General features: G+C 43.6%; 2 protein-coding genes across 8 annotated transcripts in view; one reads left to right on the top strand and one right to left on the bottom strand.

Moving 5' to 3' along the window:
• TTC38 (tetratricopeptide repeat domain 38) overlaps positions 1–10,633 on the top strand; it is a 26,816-nt gene extending 16,183 nt beyond the window's left edge. The window contains exons 14-17 of one of the 2 annotated variants that reach the window (XR_010443171.1): positions 182–528; positions 1,538–1,628; positions 7,042–7,219; positions 10,475–10,633. Coding sequence is in view for 1 of the 2 variants with exons in the window: in XM_064736889.1 (XP_064592959.1) it covers positions 182–275 (94 nt within the window). In the remaining variant the exon portion in view is untranslated. Of the gene's footprint in view, positions 1–181; positions 1,480–1,537; positions 1,629–7,041; positions 7,220–10,474 lie in introns of those variants that run through there. The other variant, XM_064736889.1, reaches the window with a different exon arrangement.
• Positions 2,343–24,768, bottom strand: LOC135460149 (protein mono-ADP-ribosyltransferase PARP12-like). 6 transcript variants are annotated; one of them, XM_064736852.1, is made up of 14 exons: positions 24,155–24,765; positions 22,040–22,172; positions 19,203–19,455; positions 18,982–19,092; positions 17,525–17,587; positions 16,897–16,998; positions 15,365–15,488; positions 13,985–14,150; positions 12,005–12,125; positions 11,354–11,450; positions 10,862–10,943; positions 6,122–6,252; positions 4,745–4,896; positions 2,343–4,162 (listed from the first exon to the last, which is right to left on the bottom strand). In XM_064736852.1, exons 1-14 carry the CDS (start codon positions 24,727–24,729, stop codon positions 3,807–3,809), a joined length of 2,466 nt encoding a protein of 821 aa, XP_064592922.1. In that variant the 5' UTR covers positions 24,730–24,765; the 3' UTR covers positions 2,343–3,806. The 6 variants fall into 6 exon arrangements, 5 of the variants coding, with proteins under 5 accessions (XP_064592922.1, XP_064592901.1, XP_064592912.1 ...); XM_064736831.1 differs by having other exon boundaries at positions 17,519–17,587; XM_064736842.1 differs by having other exon boundaries at positions 10,862–10,940; positions 17,519–17,587; positions 24,155–24,764.
• Between the last annotated feature and the right edge of the window lie 499 nt (positions 24,769–25,267).

A 25,267-nucleotide genomic window follows, 5' to 3' on the forward strand; every position in this document is an offset into this window, starting at 1 on the left:
ACTATAGCCTGTTGCCCTTGTGTGAACTGCAGCTGCAGTCAGTGCCACTGCTGACATCTGCCTTGCTGGGGTCAGAGGTGTGCTCTGCCACGTGTGCTTGCCCCTCAGCACAGAGCACAGCCTGCTTGGCAGAACACACATTTATCACCCACTGCTCACCCTCCTGCCTCTCCTTTGCCAGGTGCCTCCTGCACGAACGTGACCTGCTGAGACCCAAGTCCCCCATGACGGAGCGACTGATCAGGAAGGCAGCAGCTGTGCATTCCATGGCATAGGGCTTCCCTCCAGCTTACCCAGGAGCTTCCCACAAAGCCTGGGAGCAGGGAGTGCAGGGGTGCTGTGAAGGAATTCAGGGAGGTACTCAAGCTTAAAAGATTTGAGAATTATTTCCTTAAAAAAAGACAGCTGTTGCATTTCTGGAGGTTGTGCCTTAGATGATTCCACAAGGAAAGAAGAAAACTTGCTGATAATGCAAGCAAAACTTGCTGACAAAGCTTTCTGGAGCATCCCAAAGGCACTGCTGCTCTGGTATGTTTTCCTGAACATTCCCTCTGACCCTGATTATACACAGTGCAGTAACAGTGCCTGGGTTCCAGTCCTTCTTTGGCCCAGTTTGTTACCTTGGCCTACATGTGAATTTAAACTGCTCAGGTAGTTCAAAGGGAGCTTTGAAATAAAGCTAATAGGAAGATGCAGGGCCAGAACCAGTACAGGCATGAACTGAATTCCATACTGAGCTTCCAGCCCATTCAGGCAGGAGTCACAGATCTGTCTGCATTCAGGATCTCATTCCAGGTGTACATTTTTAAACTCTTGTCTCATAAAATGTTAAATTTTTCTCCCAGCTCTCCTGGCCTCACAGGCTGCCCCTCCTTCCTGTCCAGCTCAAGCTCTTCCCCATGTCCCACAGCAGCCTTGTCCTACAGTTTCCTTTTGACCTAAGAAGGCACTTCCATAGCTGGCCCTGCCCTGCCCCTGGAGTTCCTGCATCGTGGAACAAGAGGTGGAAGTGCTTTGCTGATATTTTGCTTTACCCACTCCTCCCCTGATGCAGAAATAGCTTATTTTTAAAGGAAGAATAATAAAACCATGTAAGGGATTGCATTCCTTGCCTTCAGGTGTTCAGGTTGATGAGCGTGCTGTTCTTCAGCAGACAGCTTGTCTGCTCAGCCATGGTGGGGATGGCTCACTTGGGACACCTTACAGTGGATTTTAACTATTATTTTTAATAAGTGCACTTCAGACAATGACTTTAGACAGGTAACTTTTTACTAGAGGAATGTAACAAATTTTAAAAGGAACAAAAGCCTGAGAAAGCTCTGGCTGGCTATGCAGAGTGTGATCAATGTAATCAATGACAGCTCTACTTTCAATAGAACATGATTGAGAATTTTGTCTGCTTTGCTTTAATAAAGTCAAAGATGATCTTTGTTAAGCAAGTACATGACTTCTTTGCATGTGTGAAGCTTTTGAATGTGTTCTTCAGCCTAATTTCATAGATGTGTAGCAGTGTGCACCCACTTTGTTTCCATCACAGTGGCCAGAAGCACGCAGCAGTGGAGAGCAGCAGCATCTGTGCTCGCACAGGTCACAGCCCAAGCGTTAGAAGGAGGCTGAGGTGCCACAAGGTGGGTGAACCATTGTTTCTTTCTCATCCTCCTGCATTCAGACTATGCATTTTCCACCTTTCCTCCCCCTTCAGCTCAGTTACCCAGACTGCAGCTCTGATGCCCAGTCCCGCCCTCTGATGGAAAAGCCAAAGCCTTGCGCACCAGAGAGCTGCGTCCATCCCTGCTGCAGGGTGGGCTGGACCATGAACAGCTCTGCATTCCTGTACTGCTCTGTCCCTGCTCTGTGTGTGGTGCTCTGGACTGATCCTAAGCTGTCAGCATCTCACTGGCACCCTCCCCACCCAGGCATGGGGCTTTCTCCAGGTGCCTGATTTAGAGTCTTTCAAAGTTACTCATCTGCATATTAAAGCAGTACATCCCTAGAACCTCTCAATATCTCACTACTTCAAGATTTAAGACCAACAGTTCTGCCACTACCTCACTTAATTCTTTCACCTTTTCTTAGGACTTCATTTACTGCTCAAAGCAGCTGTTTAATTACATGAAATCTAACCCAACTGCCCCACCACTTTAATACTGAACATCTCCTAGTTAGGAAGTTAACGTACAGAAATATTCCCTCCTTAGCAGTTAGCTAAACACCCACCCTACCATAGCAGACCAAGTGTGCAATTCCCTGATATAGAAACACCAAATGAACACAGGGAATGCAGGCAGGAGCTGGTTCACTCAGCATATTTAGTCTTGCCATGTTTATGTAAAGACAAACTGCACACTGACAGTGCCTGAACACAGGGTTTATTTGCAAATACAGCAAGCTCAGTAATTCAGGAATTCTACAGGCAAACGAGAAAGAAAGATCTTTAAAATTGATAAAATCTTCTCCACGTGTTTTCATTTAGTTCTAAGTCATTTCAGTAAGATTTTCTGGATTTATCTTTTCCGTTCCTCTTGGGAAGAACTTGTTATCTTTGAGTGATTGACAGATTTCTAACACAGATGCAAAAACCTCACAGGCTATTTGCTTTCTGTAAAGCTTATTTGAAATAAAAATTACTGCTCCTCTGTCCTCACTCACAGCTTCCCTCTGAACAGCTAAACTGCCTGAATATGGCATTTTGTACAGAGGGCCTTCAGTTTGATCCACTTACAGACTCCCTGCTAACATCCAGGAGAAATTGCAGAGGTTTCTGACCCAGGATCACCCCCAAATCAGAAAGAGGACTCTCACTTGTCAGCACCCTGCCCCATGCAAGTGGGCAGCAGAACATGCAGACAGTGCCTTGGGACAGTTCTACCACTGGCCTCAGGAGAACCTAACTGGTCTCTCTTGGTTCCATTCTAATCTGGAAAAAACGAAAATTACTGCACAAACAGGACAGAACATCTCCATGATCCTTAAGGAATTTCTCCTGTCCTACTGTGCTACGTGGCCACACCCACTGGAAAGCCTGGCTCCTTGGGACACAGCCTTTGTGTCCTTGTGCCATTAGCTGCAGCCAAACCACCACATTTTGGTATCTGCTTACTCACATGTGGTGGCTTTCACAGTTTCAGCTGAGCTCTGCTTTTGTGTAGGTTACAGCAAGTTACTGCTCATTTCCACAAGGAATCTGATCCAACAGCTTTCTGATCCATCTGCCATTGTACAGATGAAAACTCTCGAGAACTAACAACATGGATTTACAATATGCTGTTTCTTTTTTTGTTTATCATTTTAACTCAAAACATGTACCAGCATTAACAAGCAGTGCTTTGAAAACAAACTCAAGTCATTATTACCTACACTGAGTTGTTTATAGTAATGATAGCTGAGAGGATCAAGAACAGGTGAATTCTGCACTGAAAAGAATTTCTGGCTACTAAACACCTGACAGCTTCCTTTAAAACTACTGCAGTGTTAATTTTTCTTTTAACTGTTTGCAAAGAGAAGTCCTCTCTATTTTTTTAGACGATGCATTTGCAATTATTTGCCCACAGCAGTCATAACATTCAATTTCCCATCCCACGATTCTGATTTTTCTGCTATGGTTATCAAAATGTCTGTGCTTCATTTAAGAGAGGAACAGAAGAAGATAAGGCAGTCACAACAAATGTAACATCTGCTTTGCCAGCCCTCCTCAATGCAGAAACTGGATTAACATTCTGAAGAACTGTATTAAAAAGAAAAAGGTCACATAGTAGAACACCTGCAATATGAAAAACAAGATGATGGACACAAACTGCCACGTTCCTCTAAGATATGACACATTTTCTTCCCTCCTCTCTAGACACTCTTGTTCCTGTCTCTTTTTGCACATTTATTCCTGTGTCTTTCTGCACACTTATTCTCTCCTCTCTATACTCTATGATGTACTCTGGGTAAATCTGGTGTTTTTCAAAGACAACAAAAACAGCAGGATTGAACTCATTATCCACACAGCTGTCATACAGCCACAGCTTGGCAGCACACTTCATTGGGGGCCGGACGTAGGCGGCGTTGCCTTTCACGTAGTCTCCAACCAGAACACGAGCCACGAACATGGAGTGTCCCTGCAGCGTGCTCTGACAGTAGGTGTGGGAATAGCAAGCATCTCTAGCAAAGTAACTTCCTAGAAAACGAGATGGAAACGTGGGTGTGAGGAGAATCTGTACAGTGACAGCAAAATCTGAGCATCCCATGGGTTTTCAGGAGGTATCTGACTCAACTTTCAGGACTTCTCTTACTCAGTTTACAGAACACCACCGACATTTTTGCAAGAGAGGGGACTGCACTATGTAATTTCCATTCACTATCTGCTATTTTAGGAGCCATTTTTAAAAGCTGTACAAATAAGAACACTACAGGTCTGTGTGTTGTGATGAGAGGGACAGACAAGAAAACATGAGGACCTTCCAAGATCACACTGAGGGCATACACACCCCTCTGCTCCCTGCCATACAAACCAATCTGTAAGTTCAAATTATGATCTCAGACATCAGAAAACGCCACCTACAGCAAATCCCAAATCACTAATGCTCTTGACACCTTGTGAGAAGACTTGCCCCCAACCCAAAGCAAATCCTGGCCTCTTCAGAAGAATCATAATACCAATTCTTGTCATTTTTTTTCTCCTTCTACAGTTAAAGACTTCAGAACCTTTGACTGCTGCACTATCAGGGGAGTCTCAGCAGACATCTCACTTTCTACATACCCTTCCCATAGTTAGTTCCGTTGCTTCCACAAATTCTCCAGTCAAAGTTCTGACTGCAGACTGTTTCCATGAAGGTGATGTCAGCTCCGTGGAACAGGCGTTTTTCCTGCACTTCCTTTCCTCCATTTTCCTTTTTCATCTTTTCTTTTTGCCTGATAAAAATGAAGGGGAGGAGAAGGTGAACCATGGAAGAAAAGGGAAAGTTAGAGCAATGGACTGAGTTCATTGAGAACATACTGTGAACATACTCTGGTGCCCAGAGAAGCTGTGGCTGCCCCATCCCTCAAAGTGTTCCAGGCCAGGCTGGACAGGGCTTGGAGCAACCTGGGATAGTGGAAGGTGTCCCTGTCCTGTGCAGATTGGATGAGCTTTAAGGAATCTTCAACCCAAATTACTCCACCATCCTCTGGACTTGGCAATGTTAAACTCTGCCTGCTTAGCTTGATTACCTCATTGGAGGAGGAGAAGAAATATGCACTGTTACATGCTTTGAAGTCTCTTATGTTTTGCTAGATAAAAAGGTTTTATGAATCAGTAGCTGGTAACTTTCTGGATTCCATAATTTTGCAGGTGAAAGCATTTATTTGAGCAGTATTTTTCTACTCCATTACCATTCCATACAGTCCTTGAATACTTACTCTTGTTTTAAACTAGACAACTGTTCTAAGCAACAGCTTCATCCTACATCAAACTAACTTGAACATGTCTGAACCCCAGCTCTAATCTGCTGGTATCCAGCTTGGCCTAAGTACCTAGTGTTCATATCACTGATGCAGATGTCAAAAACCAGAAAGGAGCTCTGGAACTCAGAGATCATCAAGTTAAACCACAAGGATTCTTTCTCAGTGAATACTGACTTTGTTCAGCAAAAGCACTGAAATAAATCTGACTGGAACAAAAAGGCCCAAGCAGGCTTTACTCTTTTTAGCATTAATGGATAAAGATTTGTAACACAGAGCACGTGTGCAGCAGGCAGTTATTGCTCCATGCCCAAGACAATCACTGTATATTTCATATACTTAAATGGATAAAGATTTGTAACACAGAGCATGTGTGCAGCAGTTATTGCTCCATGCCCAAGACAATCACTGTTCCACATCCCTGTAGGTATCCTCATCCCAGTTCTGCATCATGCATGTCTTTCTCTCCATGCTCCTCTCCCCCTCTTCCAAGGAGCCAGGCAAAGGGAACCTCCCCACAGAGCATGGCATTCTGTGGAAGGCCTCAGACACCAATCTCACTCCTGAAATTCTAATAACAAAATACCAGCCATGTCAAGGCACAGGTGGCAACCTCTTTTCTTTCCTAGAAAGCACATACAGGACACCCTGTTCTTGGAGACTGCCTCCTCATAAGGACAGGGAAACAAGTACTAACCACTGAAACACCTTCCAGAGGGATGGATTCTGAATCCTCTGTATTTTAAGGATGCTGTAATTTTTCATAGTCTGATGAAACAGCTGCTTTATTTCATTGTATTCAGAGGTTGTGTTGCTGATCACCACTGCCTATAAAATACAAACCAAAGCAAAAAAAGGCATGAGGCTGCAGTGAGTCTGGAACATGCAGAAGCCTAATTCCAGCAGATACACTTCCAGAAGGGTCCCCAAACTCTGCTTATGAAGAGTTATTAAATGCTTTAGGTCATGACTACAAGAATAACCAAATGCCAAGGAAATCAGTCTGCCACTCCTGCTTTGCAAGGACACCTCACCTCTCTTCAGGAAGGATGTTGAAAGGTTTATCATCTCCAAGAGTTGACACCTGCAACTTTAAATCTCAATGGAACAGAAATTGCAAGAAGAAAATTTGACAGATTAATCCAGAGAGTGTCAGTTTTATATCTAAAGGTGATTAAGAACAAAAGATCTTAGATAACAGCATAATTTGTAATTGACATTTATAGGAGCTTCAGCTATTAAAGATTAAACAAACAAAACAAAAATACCCTCCTGGCATTGTAGTGTCTTACCTTTTCAAAGTTAGAACTTAGAAAGCTTCACTTTAATATGAACTTCAGAAAAAAACCCTACATTTCTAAACAAATGTGACATCCAATGCCTGCTTAAATAAATACATCTCCTTTCCCAAAGGAAACAAAGTCTATTTAGCCATTATCCTTTTATTTATTTATCCATACATTTGTGTTTAAAAATCCATTAAGAAATGCTCATTTTTCCCAAAGAGAATTTAATGCAAAACATAATTAAAACATTACTCGAGCTCTTCTGCTTGTTTATGTCATGCATGAATTTTCAATTTTTTCTCCAAAGTAACTTATGTCTTTTACCTTCTAGAATCAACATTTATCTCCATAAACTGCAGAAGTGTGATGTTGGCAGGCTGGTATCACCTGGTAATACTTTCCACTTTACCACAACTCAAACCAAGTGAGAACTCAAGATTACAAAGTGAGATCCCAACATCCCACATTCCAAAGTGTTTTAAGCAGGAAAGCTGTGGCCATCCTAAAAGGTAACAAGGAAAATAACATCTTACCCTACCAGGGAAAAACTCCCTGTTTTAGAAGGCTGAGTTTAGAGAGAAAATAAAGTAGGATAAAACTTGGGTTTCACAGATACATTTAAGTACTTACTTATGAGGAGATCACCCACAGGGAAGTGTTCTAAAGATCAGCTGCACAAGAAAGAACTATTTCTTTGAATTTATTTAAAAGCCTTTAAAAAATGAGTGAAATTTCCCATGTCTCAATACAGGAGCATTTTCCAAAGCTTTACAGCACAGCACATAAAACAAAACAATCAGGATGTGCAAGCAGTGATTGTGTGCACAGCCTGTGGCACCACAGCCCAAGTTGCTCACCATCACCTACAGGATGAAGATCATGTCTCTGTATTGCAGTACTACATGTTTTATTTAGAATCACTGAATGGTCTGGGTTGGAAGGGATCTTAGAGCCCAGCCACGGAGGGCAGGGACACCTTCCACTATGCCAGGCTGCTCCAAGCCCCATCCAGCCTGGCCTTGGGCACTTCCAGGGATGGGGCAGCCACAGCTTCTCTGGGCACCCTGTGCCAGGGCCTCAGCACCCTCACAGGGAACAATTTCTTCCTAATACCCAGTCTAAACCTACTCTCTGTCAGTGTGAAGCCATTCCCCCTTGTCTTGTCACTCCAGGCCCTTGCAAATGGCTCAGCACAAGGGGGGCTCAGGGGCAGGACATGTCCAGCTCTCAGCACCAGCACCCCCAAGTCCTTCTCCCAGGGCTGCTCCATCTGCTCATCCCCAGCCTGGGTTGTCCTGGCCCAGGTGCAGCACCAGTACTTGCTGAACCCCATTGGATTCCCATGGACCACTTCCTCCACATCCCTCTGGATGGCCCTGTCCTTCAGGTGTGTCACCTACAGTGTTCAGCTTGGTGTCATCGGCACATTTACTTATACATGAACAATTCCCACTTCAACTACAAAAGCACTTTTGTTCTGCTGCATCCTTTAGCTCATGGTGTGATGCTTGGGGTGTCCTGTGCAGGGCCAGGTGTTGGACTCGATGATCCCAATGGGTCCCTTCCAACTCAGCCTGTTCTATGATTATTCTATTCTATGATCTCTTCCTGAGGAACTGAAAACTTTCTAGGTAGAACAGAGGGTCAGCCCTGTACACAAGTCCTGATCCTGTAAGAAAGGTACTTCCATTATTTTATCATATGATGGCCTCCTGACAACAAAGCTGTTCTCCTTTCCATGAAATCTTTGTGGGCTTGTCCTTATTTCCCCAAGGATGCTTCTAGTGCTAATAAAGGATCACAGCATTACACTGCTGTTGAAGGCTGATATGGCATAACCACACAACTTCAGCTTTTTTCACTTTCAGGCCTGAAAAGGAAATCCCACTGAGTGTGAGCATTTGCTACCCTGTTGTCAAAGAGCAGAGTTCCCAAGGCAGAGAAGGAATCCCTGCTCTGGCAGCAATTCCCACCAGTGTATGGTGCACAAGAGCAGTACTCTCACTCACACCCTGAGCTCTGCTTCACTGGGGTTTTGTTGGAAGGAGCAGGGTTGGTGGCAGTGACCCCCCCAGAAGTGACATCTATAAAATGGACATTCACTCTGCACATTGCATCCTGTGCCTGGTGCAGTGCAGCAATCCTTGGCCTGCACAGCCAGGATTCAGCAGCACATCAGCCACACAGACTGACAGGAAACCACACATCCAGTGCACACACTTTCTCAGTTGTACATTAAAGACACAATTTTAAACCTAGCAAGAAGTTTCAGGATATAATAAATTCTTTTTTTTTCCTTTAAAACATTTAAAAACTACTAATTCCACTTTGTGAAAACAAAGACAGGAGAAAGTCACACCAACTTCCCAAACAGTGTTACCAATTCCCACTGTGTATTTTATACACTTCTTTCTACAGAATCATTCTCAATGACTTACAGATTAAGACATAGCAATACTCAAAAAACAAGCAATGTTACCAAAGCACAGATTCCCATTTTAAGCCAAGATGACTTTCTGCCTATCTCACAGGTTCCTTTTTAAAATGAATCACTTCCAGCGCAGCAGATTTTGCCAGGATTATTTGTCAATGTCTGAAGAGAAGGCAGTTCATCGAGTTGGAGCTGTCAGCTCTTACATGGTCACCACAAGCATGCAGAATCCCAGCCACTCCCAATATTACCTACTGCAAAAAAACAAGCTTAGGGTCCCACAGAAAGATTTCATCTAGCCCAGGCTTTCACTTTTAGTGCCAACAGGTATCATGGGCATTGTCACTTTTCCTTTCCTGTGAAAGGCACTCACAAGTTCAAGAGATTTTTTCTTAGGTGCCAAACTGAGCTCTTTCTACTCCCACATCCCCACAGGTACAACCAAAAGATACTATGGATCTGTGCAGTACATTCCAAGCTTCCCACATTCACCCCCAGTGACTCCAGAAACACCCCAACACATGTACTCAACTGAAATTCAGGCAAGTTTTCAGAGCAAGTATGGGAAGCAATTAAGTACACACAGCTCAAGAGACCTGAACAGAGCAGAGGTGCCTGCCTTTCTGGCACTCTTTGGAAAAATTTATGCTTGTAAGTTAAGATGCCAAAGGAAGAGCATGTTCCTTTGTTACTTCCACTGGGCTCCAAGTATCACAGGCAAATCTTCAAATGGGCTGCTTGCCAGATTCCCACACACTCTCATTATTATTTCATCTTTTCTTTATGAAAGTCATGACTCAACAGCAGGGTCTCTCTAGCAGTTTTGTCTGCCCCTGTCCTCTATGCAGTAAATAATCAAGTGTACTTTGCTATCAAATCTTATTAAAGCATTGCCTCCTTCACTATCAAGTTTTGTTAAATGGTGATTTTATATCAACATAGCACTCCTCCTCTTTTCTAAGTGAAATGCTTTACTCCACCCATGACACTGACACACAGCCACACACTGGTGCTCTCAGCCCCCAGGGTATCTGTGCCAACACAACCTGGTCAGCATCACACAGGATCCTGTGACACACTCAACAAGGAAAACCTCTCAAAGCACTACACAAAAGGCCCATGTAACACAAAAAAGCCCTTTTTTTTTAGAGTTCTGCAGTACTTCCAAAACTGCTGCTCTTCCAGAAGGACTGCAGGATCTAGAAATCTGAAAAACACCCACACATTTTGGTCTTGGTAGACTAAATAAGAACACAGACTTTGGGCTGATAGGGGTTGGGTTTGTTTTGTGGAAGACATCATTGCAATGTATTTTTTTATTTTATGGTTGTAGATCTTGATTTCTGCCACCTCCTGAGGCCAAGGTCTGCACTCAGATCCATGATCTATGTGACAGTACTGGAGGATACAGAGATTTCCTTTCCTGAATCTCCAATCCAAATTTACCTCCTCCTGCCTCAAACTCAGTGAGTTTTGGTCTTGTTGTTGTGTGGAGTTTTGAGTTTTTGGTATGTAGATAAATGCCTAAAATGCAGTTGAAGTTCAAGACAATTTGGCACCTGTTTCATGAGCCCCTGGGAGATCACCTAGATCTTTAGCACACCCACCCAAGAAATTACTCCTGTCCCTTCTCAGCATCCACACAGTTACAGCTGATTCAGTTAAACTCTGAACTGTGCTTTTCCATCAGAATTACAAGAAGGGGAGAAAAAAAAGATACCTTATATCCGAAGTCAGGCAGTGCAGATGCATCCCAGTGACTAGGACAGGTTTGATTTGGAATGGAAGAATCCCTTTGGCTGCTTGCAAACAGAGAGAAATGAAGTGTTAGTAATTCTAGCACTGCTCCAGTTGGAGCATCCTCTTTAGCCAATTCCTGTATTTAATAATTAACAAAATAAACCACAAAGAAACTGGGAAATAGCCTCAGTCTGTAGGCTGGGCTCTGCACGCTGCCACTCAACCACCACAGGCCTCTTGCACTTGCTTTTATAAGTAACAGCTGTGGCTGGAGTACCTGCAGTGATCTGTACCCCAGGCAGCAGGTGAGGCACCAAGACTGCAGTTTGTGACACAGCTTCTGCTCCTCAGTCCCATGGACAGGCTTCAGCAGCAGCACCTGTGTTCTCTGTACAACTACTGCCAGCACTGGGACCCATTCTGCCTTATGATTAATCCTAAAATATGAAACAACAACCTAAAGAGCACTTACCCTGTCTTTATCTTCTGCACATCTTCAGGAGACACGAATTTCGGTCGCCTGCAAACCTGTCTTCGAGTTTTAAAATGAGTATTTGTCTGAATCATTTCTTGAGGAGAAAAAAGAGAAGGGGAAAAAAAAAAGTCATTTATAAGTCTACAAGACAGGGTCATCTTGTCCTCATCAGCCATCCTTTAATGAAAACTGCATATTGGCTGTCAGTTCTACCTGCTGAGGAGTGGTTGCACACAGGCTGTATAAGGTTCCTGTCTCTCCTGTATCTCTGTGACTGAACCTCTGCCTATCCTGCTTGCTCCCTCAAGCCACTCAGTGCTCTTTAAACATTGCTACAGCAGCACAAAGATGCCTAACTTGTATTTTTTACCATCCACAGTGTTAACTTATTTTCCTTAAAGTTTATGACTTTATGTGAAGACTATGAACCTTTATATTCCTGGTCAGATGTGAGTCTGGAGAGTGTCAAGGAGTAAGGGGGGAAGGTTCCTTTTGTGAGGAATTTGCTCTGGGCCACCACTACCTCACTTCCAGTAAGTTTAACTGGTGGTGTCAGGAGAGGAAGTCATACCTTCTAAAAACTGGGAGACTTTGCAAGAGTCTGTGAAGCCCTGCATAGCTATAGATGAGAACCTTTAAAATTACTACCTTTAAAATTGAGCTCATACTGATGTTGGCCAGCCTGGAAAGGTACAATGGCACATGGATCTGCTTGATACAAATTCTCAATAACAGCAGAAGATGGTGAGGTCGTGCTGGTCCCTTCTTCCTTTGTGGGGAGAGGAGAAAAAAATGAAGAGAATGAGAAGTAACACAGTCAGCAGTAAACCCTGGAAAACTAGCTGGGGTAGAGGGAAAGAAGAGGCCAAGTGTAGGATGACAAGGAATCTACCCAGAACTATGGTGGCCTGAGGCTGAGTACTGAATATTTATAACATAAACACAAATACATAATTAGTAACTTTAAATTCCTGTAACAACTTGTGCTGGATTTGGCTGGGGTAGAGTTAAATTTCATTCCAGTGGCTGGTAGTGGCTGTGATTTGGATTTGTGCTGGGACAGTGCTGAGAGCACAGGGATGTTTTAGTTATTGTTTAGTGTAGGCATGCACAGAGCCAGGGACTGCTCTGCTCCTCTCCCACCCCACCAGTGACAGGACTGGGGGCACAAGGCCTTGGGAGGATGCACATCCAGGAGAGCTGAGCCCAGCTGGCCACAGGGACACCCCAGCCCATAGAGCATCACTCCTGTGTACAAAGCTGGGGAAGGAGGAGGAGAAAGGAGGGGACATTTGGAGAGATGGAGTTTGTGTTCCCAAGAGACTGAGCTGGGATGGAGCCCAGCTTCCCTGGGATGGCTGAGCACCTGCCTGTCCAAGGGAAGAGGGGAATGAATGCCTTGCTTTGCCTTGCTTGTGCACACATTTTTGCTTTAGCATTTTTCACCTTCAGGCCTGAAAAGGAAATCCCACTGAGTGTGAGCATTTGCCACCCTGTTATCAGGGAGCAGAGTTCCCAAGGCAGAGAAGGAATCACTGCTCTGGCAGCAATTCCCAGTCTTTATCTCATGCCATGAGTTTTCTCACTCTCTGGCCAGTTCCTTGGCAGGGGAGGAGGCAAGGCTGAGCTGCAACTGGCTGTGATGGGTACACTCAACTCCTTATCAAACCAAAGTAACACTGGTTCAGGCTCCAAAGGAAGCAAAGGCCTAGGCCAAGAACTTTTCTAGTCTAAACACTTTTCTAGTCTAAAAACCCACAAAGGAACAGGGTGACATGGTGAGCATTGATGCATATGAGCTTGGAAACAAACACTGATGATGTGATTAATGCATGAATAGCAGGTGGTTCTTCCAAGACTAATTTGCCAAGGAACAAAAAAATTGCAGGTGTAAGGAGTCTCAGTCTTACCTTTTACTTTGCTTGTGATTTAACTATGAGCCAACCACTTCATTCCACAGATAGGAAAGCCTGAGTGAGCTCCTTGCAAGCTCTCCCTGCTAAAGAGCAGCTGGACAGCTGTGATCTCTCCTGGACCTGGGTGACTCTTTGAGGCTGAGTACTCTGTGAGGTTATTCTGAGTCTTTTAAACTCTATCCAGCACCTTTCTCTTTGTACTTTTCCAAGCCCCTGGATCACCTTTGTGTTCCACCATTTGTGCTGCTATACTGTAAACCATATGGGATAAACTCATCTGCCTCGGGGGAAGGTGAGATTCTATAGATATTTCTTTTCCTGCATTTTTCAGATAGATTACTTTCTCATCAGAGGACTTGGACATACATGGAAAAAGACTGCATTTGATCTGAGAGAGCAGAGCAATCCTTGCATGTCCAAGTAAGGAGGGCATTCCTTAGAAAAGAGGCAACTTCTTCCCATGTATCTTAAGGCAGTGTCTGTATGTTAAATCTCTATAGGAACCACAGACTACTCCAAAAGGGAGCTCTCTTTCCTCCAGCCTGTCAGCATTTTATCACATCTGTTATGAACAATGTAGCTTCACTGCCATACCCAACACTGTCAAATTCAAGCACAAGGACTCAATTAATGCTGTTGAGAAAAGGGGAAAGGATGCAGAGGCCCCACATATTCCTGCAGAAGTGACTCAAGGCACAGGATGTGAACTCACCGGTTCTCCATATTCAATCCACTTGTCTTGGTTGTTCTTCCAGTACCAAATCCACTGTGTGGTCAGCAGGAATGTGGGTTTGGTGACTGATGATGGTGTAGAGAGGCGTCGAACCAAAGAAGAAGAGCAGGTCATTGTCTGGAAATTAATGTTCTTACTTGGAAAGCTGTAAGGACAAATTCAGGTTTCTTAGAGTTAGCAGTGCATATTTTATCCTCTCATCCCCAGTTTAAGCTGGTGTCATTTTCTTTAATATTAAGTAACCAAACCTAGTTATATCTGAAATAGGAGTATTTATTTCCCACAGCACGTGGCAGCTCTGAAAGCCATTTCCAAGCTTCAGAAGTGAACTCTGGCCTGTGAGACACCAAATGCCACCTCAATCACATGTGGAACTCACTGCCAGCTTTACAGATAATGTCAGGCTCCAAGTACAGTGTGGCAAAAGGAACTTCTGTGATAACTAGGTGTGGTTACAGTCTTTCTCAGTACAAAAGCAGGATGTGCAAAGTATGTGACTGAATTTGCCAGTAAACAACTGCAGCCTATCAACTTGGTTCTTTTTCTGTGGTTACAAAGGATGCAATCACAGCAACCACAGCTGTGAGTTCTGCAAACTGCATTCATCACTGGAGCCAGCTGGGCTCTTACTCCTGCAAGGCTTGAAAAGTTAATTCCCATCCAGGAAGACTTTGATGGAAGCCTCCTCTTGGGAATATTGCTAGTGATATATATATATATATCCAGAAAACTGCCAATCAAAATCATCTGGTGCCCCAAGAGGCATGGACCAAAACTAGAATACTGTTTTGTGAAGCCAAACTTGGGGTGCCCTATGAATCCAGGTCACTTCGAGTGGGACTTTTCAGAAAGGAGATAAAAGGAAAACACATTCCTAAAATAGAAATAAAGAAGAAGAAAAAATAAATGGGCTGCTTACACAAAACATTTCATAAAATGTCTCTAGGTATGTAACAGATTACTATTATTGTTACTACAGATACTAACTGCAGTAGGAAAGAAATAGCTATAGAGAAGGACCAGCTCTGAAAGTTGTCAAAAGGCCCAACTTCATTACTGTAAATAAACTGATGAATTATCTGAAATACTGGTATTTTAAACACTGGCTTTTTACCTTGTACAGTTTCACAGGCAAGATATAGTTTTGTTACTTTTAGAAGACAAAACTGGAATGGGATTTTCATGCAATCATTCTTTCTTTGCTTTTTTAAAAGGAAAAATTCTTATTTTTACATCCTCCCTTCTGAGAGGCTCAGGAACCAGAAGCTGAGAAGTCAGACATCTTTAGGAAGAAAACACAAGTTTTCCTACACAGGTTCAATCACAAAACTCCAAGCAAGGAGTCCAGCATTACTACACCTGCTGTTCTTTGGGTCACAGTAGGCCTTTTCAATTTCCTCCATCATGGAAAGTTCTTTCCAGTTCAACCCATCATGTACTTCCCATTTATATGGCAAATGGTAATGAACAGATTGGCATCTATCTGTAATGAAATCAAACATAGCCAAGAATTCTGCAATCATTAACACAGAGAGCAAGACAAGAGAAAACCAAAATAGGACCAGCATCTTCTCTACTTTGAGGCTTTCTCTCCTGGGCTTTGGTATAAGCAATGAAAACAGAGTGCTGAAAACAGAAGGGGAGTGTGTTTCTGCAGTCTTATCAAGAAAAGCAACATATACATATAATATATATATTATATATATTTATACATATATATATATATACACACTGCCAAATTTATTTGAAAGAACACCTGTAGTGGTTTTGGTTTGCTAATCTGAGATTTTTTGGTTAATCTACTAATTAGTGTGGTGGGTTTAGTGCTGGTTAATTACTAGTGCACTTACTAAAATGTCTTGATTTATTTTTTGTTGTGAGACAGAATTAGGAGAAAAATAAAATAGGCTCAAAATTTTAAAAGAGTATAAATAAAAATTTATTAATAGTAACTAAAAGAAAGTGCAATAAGAATCAGAACACAATTTTTAGGACACTTCCCTTTACAACTTTTTTTCTCATTGATGATATAGAGAGACAAAACCTAAAAATTTTAGTTAGTTTACTACTTTTAGAATAGTCTTTCTTTAGTTTACTTATGGAGACAAGTCTTGTTAATTTTATGGAGCCTTCTCTACAAGAAAATAGTTCTCTTGTGGCTCTTAATTTCTACAAATAGCATCTGTTTGGGGAAATTTGTAATCATTAAATCTTTCTCATTTTCTATAAATTTTATCACAGTTGTGCTTATGGGCCATGTCATCTTATGGGGTGTTGGTTTAAAGATGAGTTGTTTAAAAGCAGAGGTTCTTAATATCTATCTCTGAAATTATCTATCTCCAGGACTAGAGATCTTTTCTTTCTTTGGGATACAGGATCTTTATCACTCATCTATCTTTTTCTGTTTAAACTTCTTATAGGATTGTAGCTACTTTAATACCTGTTTACTGTATGGAGGTTTTTGCTTGATATTTACAATTTGCACACTTTCATTTCCTCATACTTAAAGTGTTATAGGGAAAAATAAGAGTCCTTCTCTATAGTTTTACAAGAGAATTTTAGCCTAAAACTAAAGGCATTTCTTCATCTTTCTTTTTTGGGACTTGACTTCTTCTTCATCGACTTTGGTGTTTTAAAGGGCTTTGCCACAGAAACGTACCCAGAGCCTGCCCCCATCAGAAGGGCTGAAATAGGCGGGATTATCCAGAGGATAAAGGGGTTAAGTATACCATTTGGCTTTTTTCTGATTATGTTTGTAATTCTGACAGTGTTTATTAATGACCTGGAAAGAAAAGAAACTACTGAGGAGGCACAACTGTCACCACTAGCCCAAGCCACTGAGCAGGAGTGCCTCTGCAGACAAGTCTTCAACAACTTTTCATAAAGCTTACCCCTGTTTTTGCAGTACTTCCAGACATAGAACAAACAGATCTCATCACAGTTATCTTTTTTGTTGTCCTTTGAAGCTTCATCAGAGGAACTGTTCTTTTTCCCTACAGCAAAGAACATCACAATCCATATTTGCTTTAAGAGAAAGATTCTGCATTTGGTACTTCATCCCAGAAATAACAAGGATGTCAAATCCTTGCAGTAGCAAAGTCAAGCACTCGAAGGATCTGCCCATCTCTCATACAACCCAACAGAGAAGTCAGGGCTTTGTGACTGAACAGTAAGCCCTGACACTGGAAGGAGACTCAGTGAGAGACCTGACAAAGCCATATTCATTGCCTAGAGACAGCAGGCAAGGCAAGATCCTGCATGCACTGATACAATTCTGTCACCTTCCTAGCTAGGAAAATACACGTCCAGGACAGTACAGAGCACTGCACAATGCTTGGGCAGAAATTCCAACACTGCTCTGCTGGCCATCAGGTGCTGTGGATTTCAGCACTCATCAAAGCACACACATAAGCTGCTGCTCTCAACTACCACTGGGAGCTGTCAGGCTGGGTGAAATCAAGGCCCAATGAAAACCATTGGTCTCAAGACTGGAGAGTTGTAAATAATCCATACCTTTATCTTTATCTCCCGCTCCTGTTGGCAAGTGGTCTCGGCTCTGCTCAGGTCTGGTGCTACTGGGACCTGTGTGAGAAGACTGAATGAGCAGCACTGCTGGGCCACAAGCTCAGCCAGCTGATATCCCAATCTCTGGGGAGAACTATGTCCATCACGTGTGTAATTTCATATGAAACATTACACCATCCATGTGTGGAATATCTAAAAGAACCTGTCCAGAGAGTACTGGACTCTGACAAGCTTTAAAGCCAAGGTCCTTCTGCCCAGAAGAACAAGAGATGTACAAGTTGCTCTTCACTCACTGGAAGGTGTATCGAGACAACAGCTCTACTGACAAAGCTGTAGTAATTCCCTATGGACAGAAGGCAAGGAAAGATCCTGCATGCACTGATACAATTCTGTCACCTTCCTAGCTAGGAAAAAACGTGTCCAGGACAGTACAGAGCGCTGCACAATGCCTGGGCAGAAATTCCAACACTGCTCTGCTGGCCATCAGGTGCTGTGGATTTCAGCACTCAGCAAGGCACACACATAAGCTGCTGCTCTCAACTACCACTGGGAGCTGTCAGGCTGGGTGAAATCAAGGCCCAGTGAAAACTACTGGTCTCAAGACTGGAGAGTTGTAAATAATCCATACCTTTATCTTTATCTCCCGCTCCTGTTGGCAACTGGTCTTGGATCTTGGCAGGTGCAGTGCTACTGGGTGTTGAATTTGCAGACAACCCTGATGTAGGAAGAGACAAGAATCTTGAATCCATGTTACAGAAGGCTGATTTATTATTTGATGATATATATTATATTAAAAGAAAATTATATATGAAAACTATACTAAAAGAACAGAAGAAAGGATTTAATCAGAAGGCTTGAAAGGAATGGAAAGGCACGATAATAAAATCTTGTGACTGCACACAGCCTCAACACAGGTGGCTGTCATTGGTCATCAAGTAAAAACAATTTCACATGCTGGGTAAACAATTGTCCAAATCAAATTTCAAAGCAGCAAAACATGGAGAAGCTGAAGCTTCTCAGAAGAAAATATCCTATTGAAAGGATTTTTCATAAAACATGTCTGTGACAACTGGGACCTGTGTGAGAAGACTGAATGAGCAGCACTGCTGGGCCACAAGCTCAGCCAGCTGATATCCCAATCTCTGGGGAGAATTATGTCCATCACACATGTGATTTTCCATTAGCACTCCACTGCTGATACCACAGAGGTGCAATTACAGTTACAAACCCCAGCTAGTCACCGTTATTGCCAGCCACTCAACTCCTGTTTTCAATGCAGTACTTCAGGCAATAAAAGTGCAGCTCTCCTTCCCATATGACTCTGCCATGACTTCCTCCATTCTTGCAAGTGCATAATAGCAGAGAGGAAAAAATGTGTATATATTGCAAGAAGAGAAATACAAAAGCTGATTCCACAAGGAAACAGTTGGTACTATTATCTAGGTATTTACCTTTTGAAGGTGGCACATCCAGCATGCATTTCACTGTTTCCAAAGTTGTCTTCACTTCTTTAGTCCCTCTAACTACTGGCCTTTTCAAATTATTATTTCTGAAGTTGGATACTGAAAGCATCAAAAGGATGGTATGGTTTAGCTGGGAGGTAAGGCAAGAACAGTTTCTACCTCTATCAAACTCAAAATCATTATTAAGACCACTGTTTCTTGCAACTTACCATACACCTTCTTCGGCGCCCTGTTGAATTCCATGTGCTTGTAATCACATATGGCCTGGAAGTTTGAAGCTATCTTCCCATCAATGCCTACAGTTTCCAACACTCTCAATGCATGGTCATCCAAGAGGTTATGGGACATTAGGCACTGAGGAAATTTACACTTCCCCTTGAGAAAATAGTAACAAACATGAAGCTTGTTGCAGTTGCTTTGGTGTGCGCAGCGAGAACCTTTTTTGTTGTATAACTGGCAGGTCTAAAAGTGGAGAGAATACAATAAGAAATGGAAAAGAAAAATTAGAATTTTTGTTTGTCCTACAGGCATGCAGCAGAAAAATGGTGATTAAAAGTCATGTGTTTACAGTGACTTCTTTAATCCAGACAGATTTCTTGCATAGAGGAGCAGGTATTTTAAGCTGACTCAGGCATTTTCAGCTTTGAAGTTGTACATGTTTTGTTTCCAAGAAAAGCCAATCCAACAAGCTTAGGAGTGCCAAAAATGGATGCAAGACAGTTGCATAAAAGACTGGTTTACAGTTATTCTATTTTAAAAACTCCTATAGCATAATGAACAACAAAGAACAAGTATCTCCATAAAAACATGTTCACTGTGTCAAATGAGTTATTTCCTGGAGCTGAAACTGAATTTGCACTTCTTATTTGTAAAACTTATCCTGCATTGAAGATTTGAGCTTATAAAATGGTAAGAAGAGTGCTTTGAGATTAGAGTATATATGAAAAAAGCAATGCACTTCTTTATTCCTCTATTCACTAAAAAAGAGGTACACAGAGAATCATGAGGGATCAAATTACAGACCAAAAACTCCTTCACATTGACCACTAAGCACCACAGGAACAGTTTTGTTCCCAGAGCAGCCTGTAATAAGAAAGCTTCTTTGAGGAGGACACATAGATGTGGCAGAGAGCCCTAATGTCACACTGGGACACTCACAGGTCCCCTCCAAATCCCTCTTTCCCAGGAGCCACCAACTGCTCAGGGATGATGGGTTGGGCATCAGTCAGTGGGTGGGAGCAACTGTACTGGGAATTACTTGTTTCTCTTGGTTTTTATTGATTTCTCTCCTTTTCATTACAGTTATTATATTTTATTCTATTTAAATTATTTTAGTATCCTTATCTCAACCCACAAGTTTTACCTCTTCCCCATCCCACCAGGGTGGGAGAGAGCAAGTGGCTGCATGGTACTTATCTGGGCTTAAACCATGACAATAGCGAATCCACTACTTAGCTACATCAAGAAAGCACACTGTCCCCTTGCACCGGCCAAGAAACAAAAACAAAACCCAACCAAAACTAAAACAAACAAACAAAACAGAGAGAGGAGAGCCAGAGAGGTGAAGGAAAGTGTGAAAACCCATGATGTTGTGGTGCTGTTGTGTTTTTCTTACTCTGAACCCCAGTTCAAGTCAGAAATTCCAAAGTGTCCTCTTTCTTGAGAGCTTCCTACATGCCATGTCTTCATGGCACACACAACCAGTCAGCATTTCTAAGCAGGAAACAGCCAAATTAGCTTTTATATCCAACCTCCAAACTCTCAGGTTTATGAATGGCCTGTACTGATCTCAGTTTTCTCTTAGTTTTGCCATTTTACTGCATGATAGGAGTTAAAGTGCTCAATTACTGGTAATTACTGATGCCTGCCAGGGGTGAGGGCTGAACAGATTTCTAGCAATCACTGAAGGGTAATACCAACCAAGAACAGTTGCTGCTATTTGCTCACTACTGGGAACAATTAGTATTCTCCTTGCTTACCACCACGCTCCTTCAGTCTGCCAGTAAAACATACTTTAAAACACTACACAATTTAAAAGAAAAAAAACATCTGCTTTGTCAAAGTCTAGCACTTTCACAGCAGGGAACAAAGAAACAATAGAACTGTTGTGTCAACAAATCTGTGGAGATGATAACCTGCAAAAGACAAGGGCAGTACTTTGGTAATTTCTTCACCAGGAACAGGGTATGACTGACTTTCAAACAGCCATACCTTGAAGAGAGTACTGCCCTCATACACACATGCTGAACCAGAATGGAATGTTCAACCAAATTTAACAAAATCAACGAGTGGCATACAAACTGGGCAAAGATTCCTTTGTAGAAAGCCAGTGTACAAAAACTCCCTGCATTTTGGAAGAGCCAGATTTGACAGGAAACTGACTGCACTCATTTGGTCATTTTCTCACAGGTTCTTCTCATCTCTTACACCCTCAAGCACCAAAGTGTGTGCAGACCCGTGCAGGCCTACATGGACTGGAAAAGGAAAGGGGCACTCACTTCCTAGTCTTCATCTCACAGAGAAGAAGCAACAAACTGGGTTTTGGTCATGCCTTTAACTCAGTTAAGCATGTACAATTATTGTGATCTTTCAACTCTCTCTTGCTTATCTCACCCTCTGTAAACCTCTGGTGAAGCTGCTGACATTTCTGTTTGCTTGTTTTGAGCAGCTTTATGGCCGCCCTGTTGGGATAACAGAGCTGGCACCGAGACAGGCTGTAGCCTTGCTGCCCACCTCCTGCTATCAGAGGGCAGGTCTGCTCCTGACACATCCCAATGACAGGGCCTTCTCCACATGTGTACTCTGGGTACTTATTGAACACATTTACTGCTGTGGGGGTGGGTTTTTAATTATTTTAAGTACACAGCCCTTTCACAGATCTGGCTTTTTGTTGTTTTACTTTGCCATTCCAATTCCTCCTTCATTCTGACTAAGCCCATTTCATATCTTAACAGCTGGACATTAAGATCAGAGCTCCACATTCTCTCTTGCCCTCTCCCATTCCTAATGAATGAAAACTTTCTCTTAAGAAACCAGTATAACTCACATCAGGGAGGAAGAATGCATCATTCTGGAGAAGCAGGACTTGCAGCTCATTCTCACTGAGGCCAGACAAATCATGATTTTTTAGAACTTTCTTGTTCTCCGCATTCATGATGTCATGTGAGTACTTACAAGAGCTGCAAGAAAACACACAGAAATATCAATGTTTACTCCTTTAGTCAAGTTGATTTACAGAAGAACCTCAGATAATGTACAACTTGGGAAAAGCCATGAGAGAAAGGTGGCTTTGTGAGAGTCTGTGAACATTTAGATGGTGTCTGTAATTAGCCAGAGAATGGACAAACAGCAAAACTCCTCTGTGAAGCGTGGTGACCTTATCCTTCTCATTTTAAACGTCAATGCAGGCTGACCCCAGGCATTCTTTGCCTCCAGGAAGAGCCAAGTCAAGCCACATAACCTAAACAACCCGAGGAAAAGTTAATTTCAAAGGAGTACACCAACAATGCCAAAAGTTACAACAGCCTTCATTTTGTGAACATAGAAGGTTGTTGTCCTAGGGATGGCAAGTAAAGAAACATGCAAGAGTCTGCACGAAACAAAAGCAACAGTGAAGCTGAAAACAACACATTTTGTTATCTTCAGTGGCTGTGAAGTTTTATTTAAAAAAAAAGAATCAAAAACAGGTAAGAAAGTTTAACTTCTGAGTTTTGATTAAGGAAACAAGCTACAATAATGAAGTCAGTGCTGCCAGATACACAGCCAAAATCTGATGAGTATGAATTAGAGAGGGAGATTGCAGGTTTTTTTTCATCTATTTGAAATGGTACTGCAAATCAGTAACAGAGAGGAGACACATACATAGTCAGCATGTGCATTAATTTAATGCAGTAAAATGCAGCTTCCTCATGTCCTGCTCTTCAACACATAATGTGATACAGCTTTAAGATCAGACATACTCAGCCAGTGAAAGTACCTGTAATTTACCAGATTCAAGTCTATCCCTTTCTCTTTCAGCCTCTAGTTAACTCCTGAAGCTCTCCTCATGACAGTTTTACCTCAAGGTGTGTCTGCTCCAAGGTGTGTCTGTGTTTACTGATTTTTAACGCATACCAAAGTGACTTTAAATACTTTGTGCTACTGAGAGGGCAGGATGGCTGATCATTATGAAGGTAATGGCCTCATTGCAAACTTTAATTCACACAAAGTCATCCATCATGAGTGTCTGCACTCAAGGCATTTCCAACAGTGAACCCCATGGGAGCTTGCTCTATTGTCTGTAATGTAACAAAAAATAAGAAAATCTTATCATCCTAATGATGAGAGAGAGAGAGATGGGTGTTCCCCTCCCTGCTACCCAGATCTTAGTGCACAGTGATCCATTTTGTTGGGGCAGAAGAGGAAGGATCCAGTGGGATCATGCACATTCCTAACACTGCATCAGCACCAGACCTGGGACTTGGGAGCTGAAACTACAAAGTTCTTCCATCAGTAATTGTAGTGGCAAAGCTGGGTTGCTCTTCTGCATTTGCCTTTGATTTCCTTTATGTTTTTTAAACCAGGCACCACCTTTGGCCACCTGTGGCTAGAAGAGGCTGCCAGGCCTGCCCATCCCCATTCCAGAAACTGGGACTGATGCACCTGGGTGATCAAACAGTGCCTCTCAAAGAAAGGGCCACAAGCCAAGCAATGACTTCCAGCAAAACTCAACTTCTGTAACTCTCTCGAGCGAAACCAGAGGGCATGTCAGCACTTTGCTTTTTCCTTCTGAGAAATAGGTGTAAACAATTCCACCCGGATGCCAGGGAGGGCTGAGCATCGCGTTAAACAAACAAAAAGGAAAGAAACAAAAAGCCCCAAATCGTCGGCGGGGGCAGGACACGAGTCCTTTCGGAGCAAGGATCCTCCGAGGCTGATCCGAGGGCATTCCTGCCCGCTCCTCCCGGGGCACCAGGGCGGGAGGGCGCATCGAGCGGGGCGAGGGGTGTGGAGAGGGCTGTGGGGGCGTTTGGGGGTGTGAGGGGTTTGGGGGACATGGGGGTTGCAGGGTGTAAGGGAGTTTGGAGGGGATGTGGAGGCGTCTAGGGGGATGTGAGAGGTTTGGGGGTGTGAGAGGTTTGGGGCTGAGGGCATTGGGGTCTGCCCGCGCCCCCGCGCTCACCTGGGCCCCAGGTGGCACCTGCCCATGAGGTGCTGCTTGCAGAGGTGCAGCCGCTCGCAGCCGACGCACTCCTTGCGGACACAGACCCGCGCGTCCGTCACGGCCAGGACCACCTGGCCGCCCTCCAGCAGCAGGAACCGCCGGGGCCCCGCCGCCGACAGCGTGTCCTGCAGCTGCAGCGCCGACAGCCCGACGTTCTCCTGCAGCTCCCGCAGCCCCAGCCGCCCGCCATGGGCGCACAGCGTCTGGGTGAGGAAACTGGACACGGCCGGATCGCACATCCCGCTCCTCCGGCCGGGACGGGACTGTGGCGGGAGAGGGGCGGGAGAGGAACAGCAGCAGGAGCGAGGCGGGGACTCGTCACCGCCTCTCGGCCGCCCTCGACGGGAATCGAAACCGAAGGCACGGGCGGGGCAGCGGCTGGGGGCAGGGACCTGCCCAGCATCGAGGCCTTCTTGGCTGAACGTCACACGGGAAGTAAATAATGCCAGAAGTGCTTGAAAGGACTGTGAGGTTTCCTTGTTATTATCACGGAATCGCGGAGTGGCTTGGGCTGGAAAGGTCTTAAAGATCATCTCGTTCCGCCCCCTACAGAGTCTCCTTCCACTAGACCACGTTGCTCCTGGCCCGGAACACTTCCAAGATGAGGCAGCCACATTTCCTCACCTTGCTAACCTATGCTTCTACACTAACACGAATCCGGTGCAGAGCATTAAGCATATAAAGCAGGATAAAACACATAACGTGCACAAATGACTCTAATACTAGTTTATGTGGCAATGCCATTACTTTTCTTTCTTCCCGGCTGGCAGGGAGCTGCTGATTAGCACTGGTTGCAGCAGAGTGTCGTGGCAGGGCTGTGAAGCTGTGCTGGTTTGGGCTGGGGTAGGGTTCATTTTCTCCAAGTGTCTGCTGTGGGGCTGTCTTTTGGATTTGTCCCAAAACACAGGAATGATAACAGAGAGAGATGTTTTCATTATTGCCAAGCAGTGCTTGCACAGGCCAAGGTCTTTTCTACTCCTTGTACTGCCATGCTGGGGAGGGGCTGGGGTGCATGGGAAGCTGGGAGGAAGGCTGGGACACTTGGAGTTACAGCATTTGTCATCCCAGCCC

Source organism: Zonotrichia leucophrys, chromosome 1A (genome assembly GCF_028769735.1).
Source record: "Zonotrichia leucophrys gambelii isolate GWCS_2022_RI chromosome 1A, RI_Zleu_2.0, whole genome shotgun sequence".
Lineage (NCBI taxonomy): Eukaryota > Metazoa > Chordata > Aves > Passeriformes > Passerellidae > Zonotrichia > Zonotrichia leucophrys.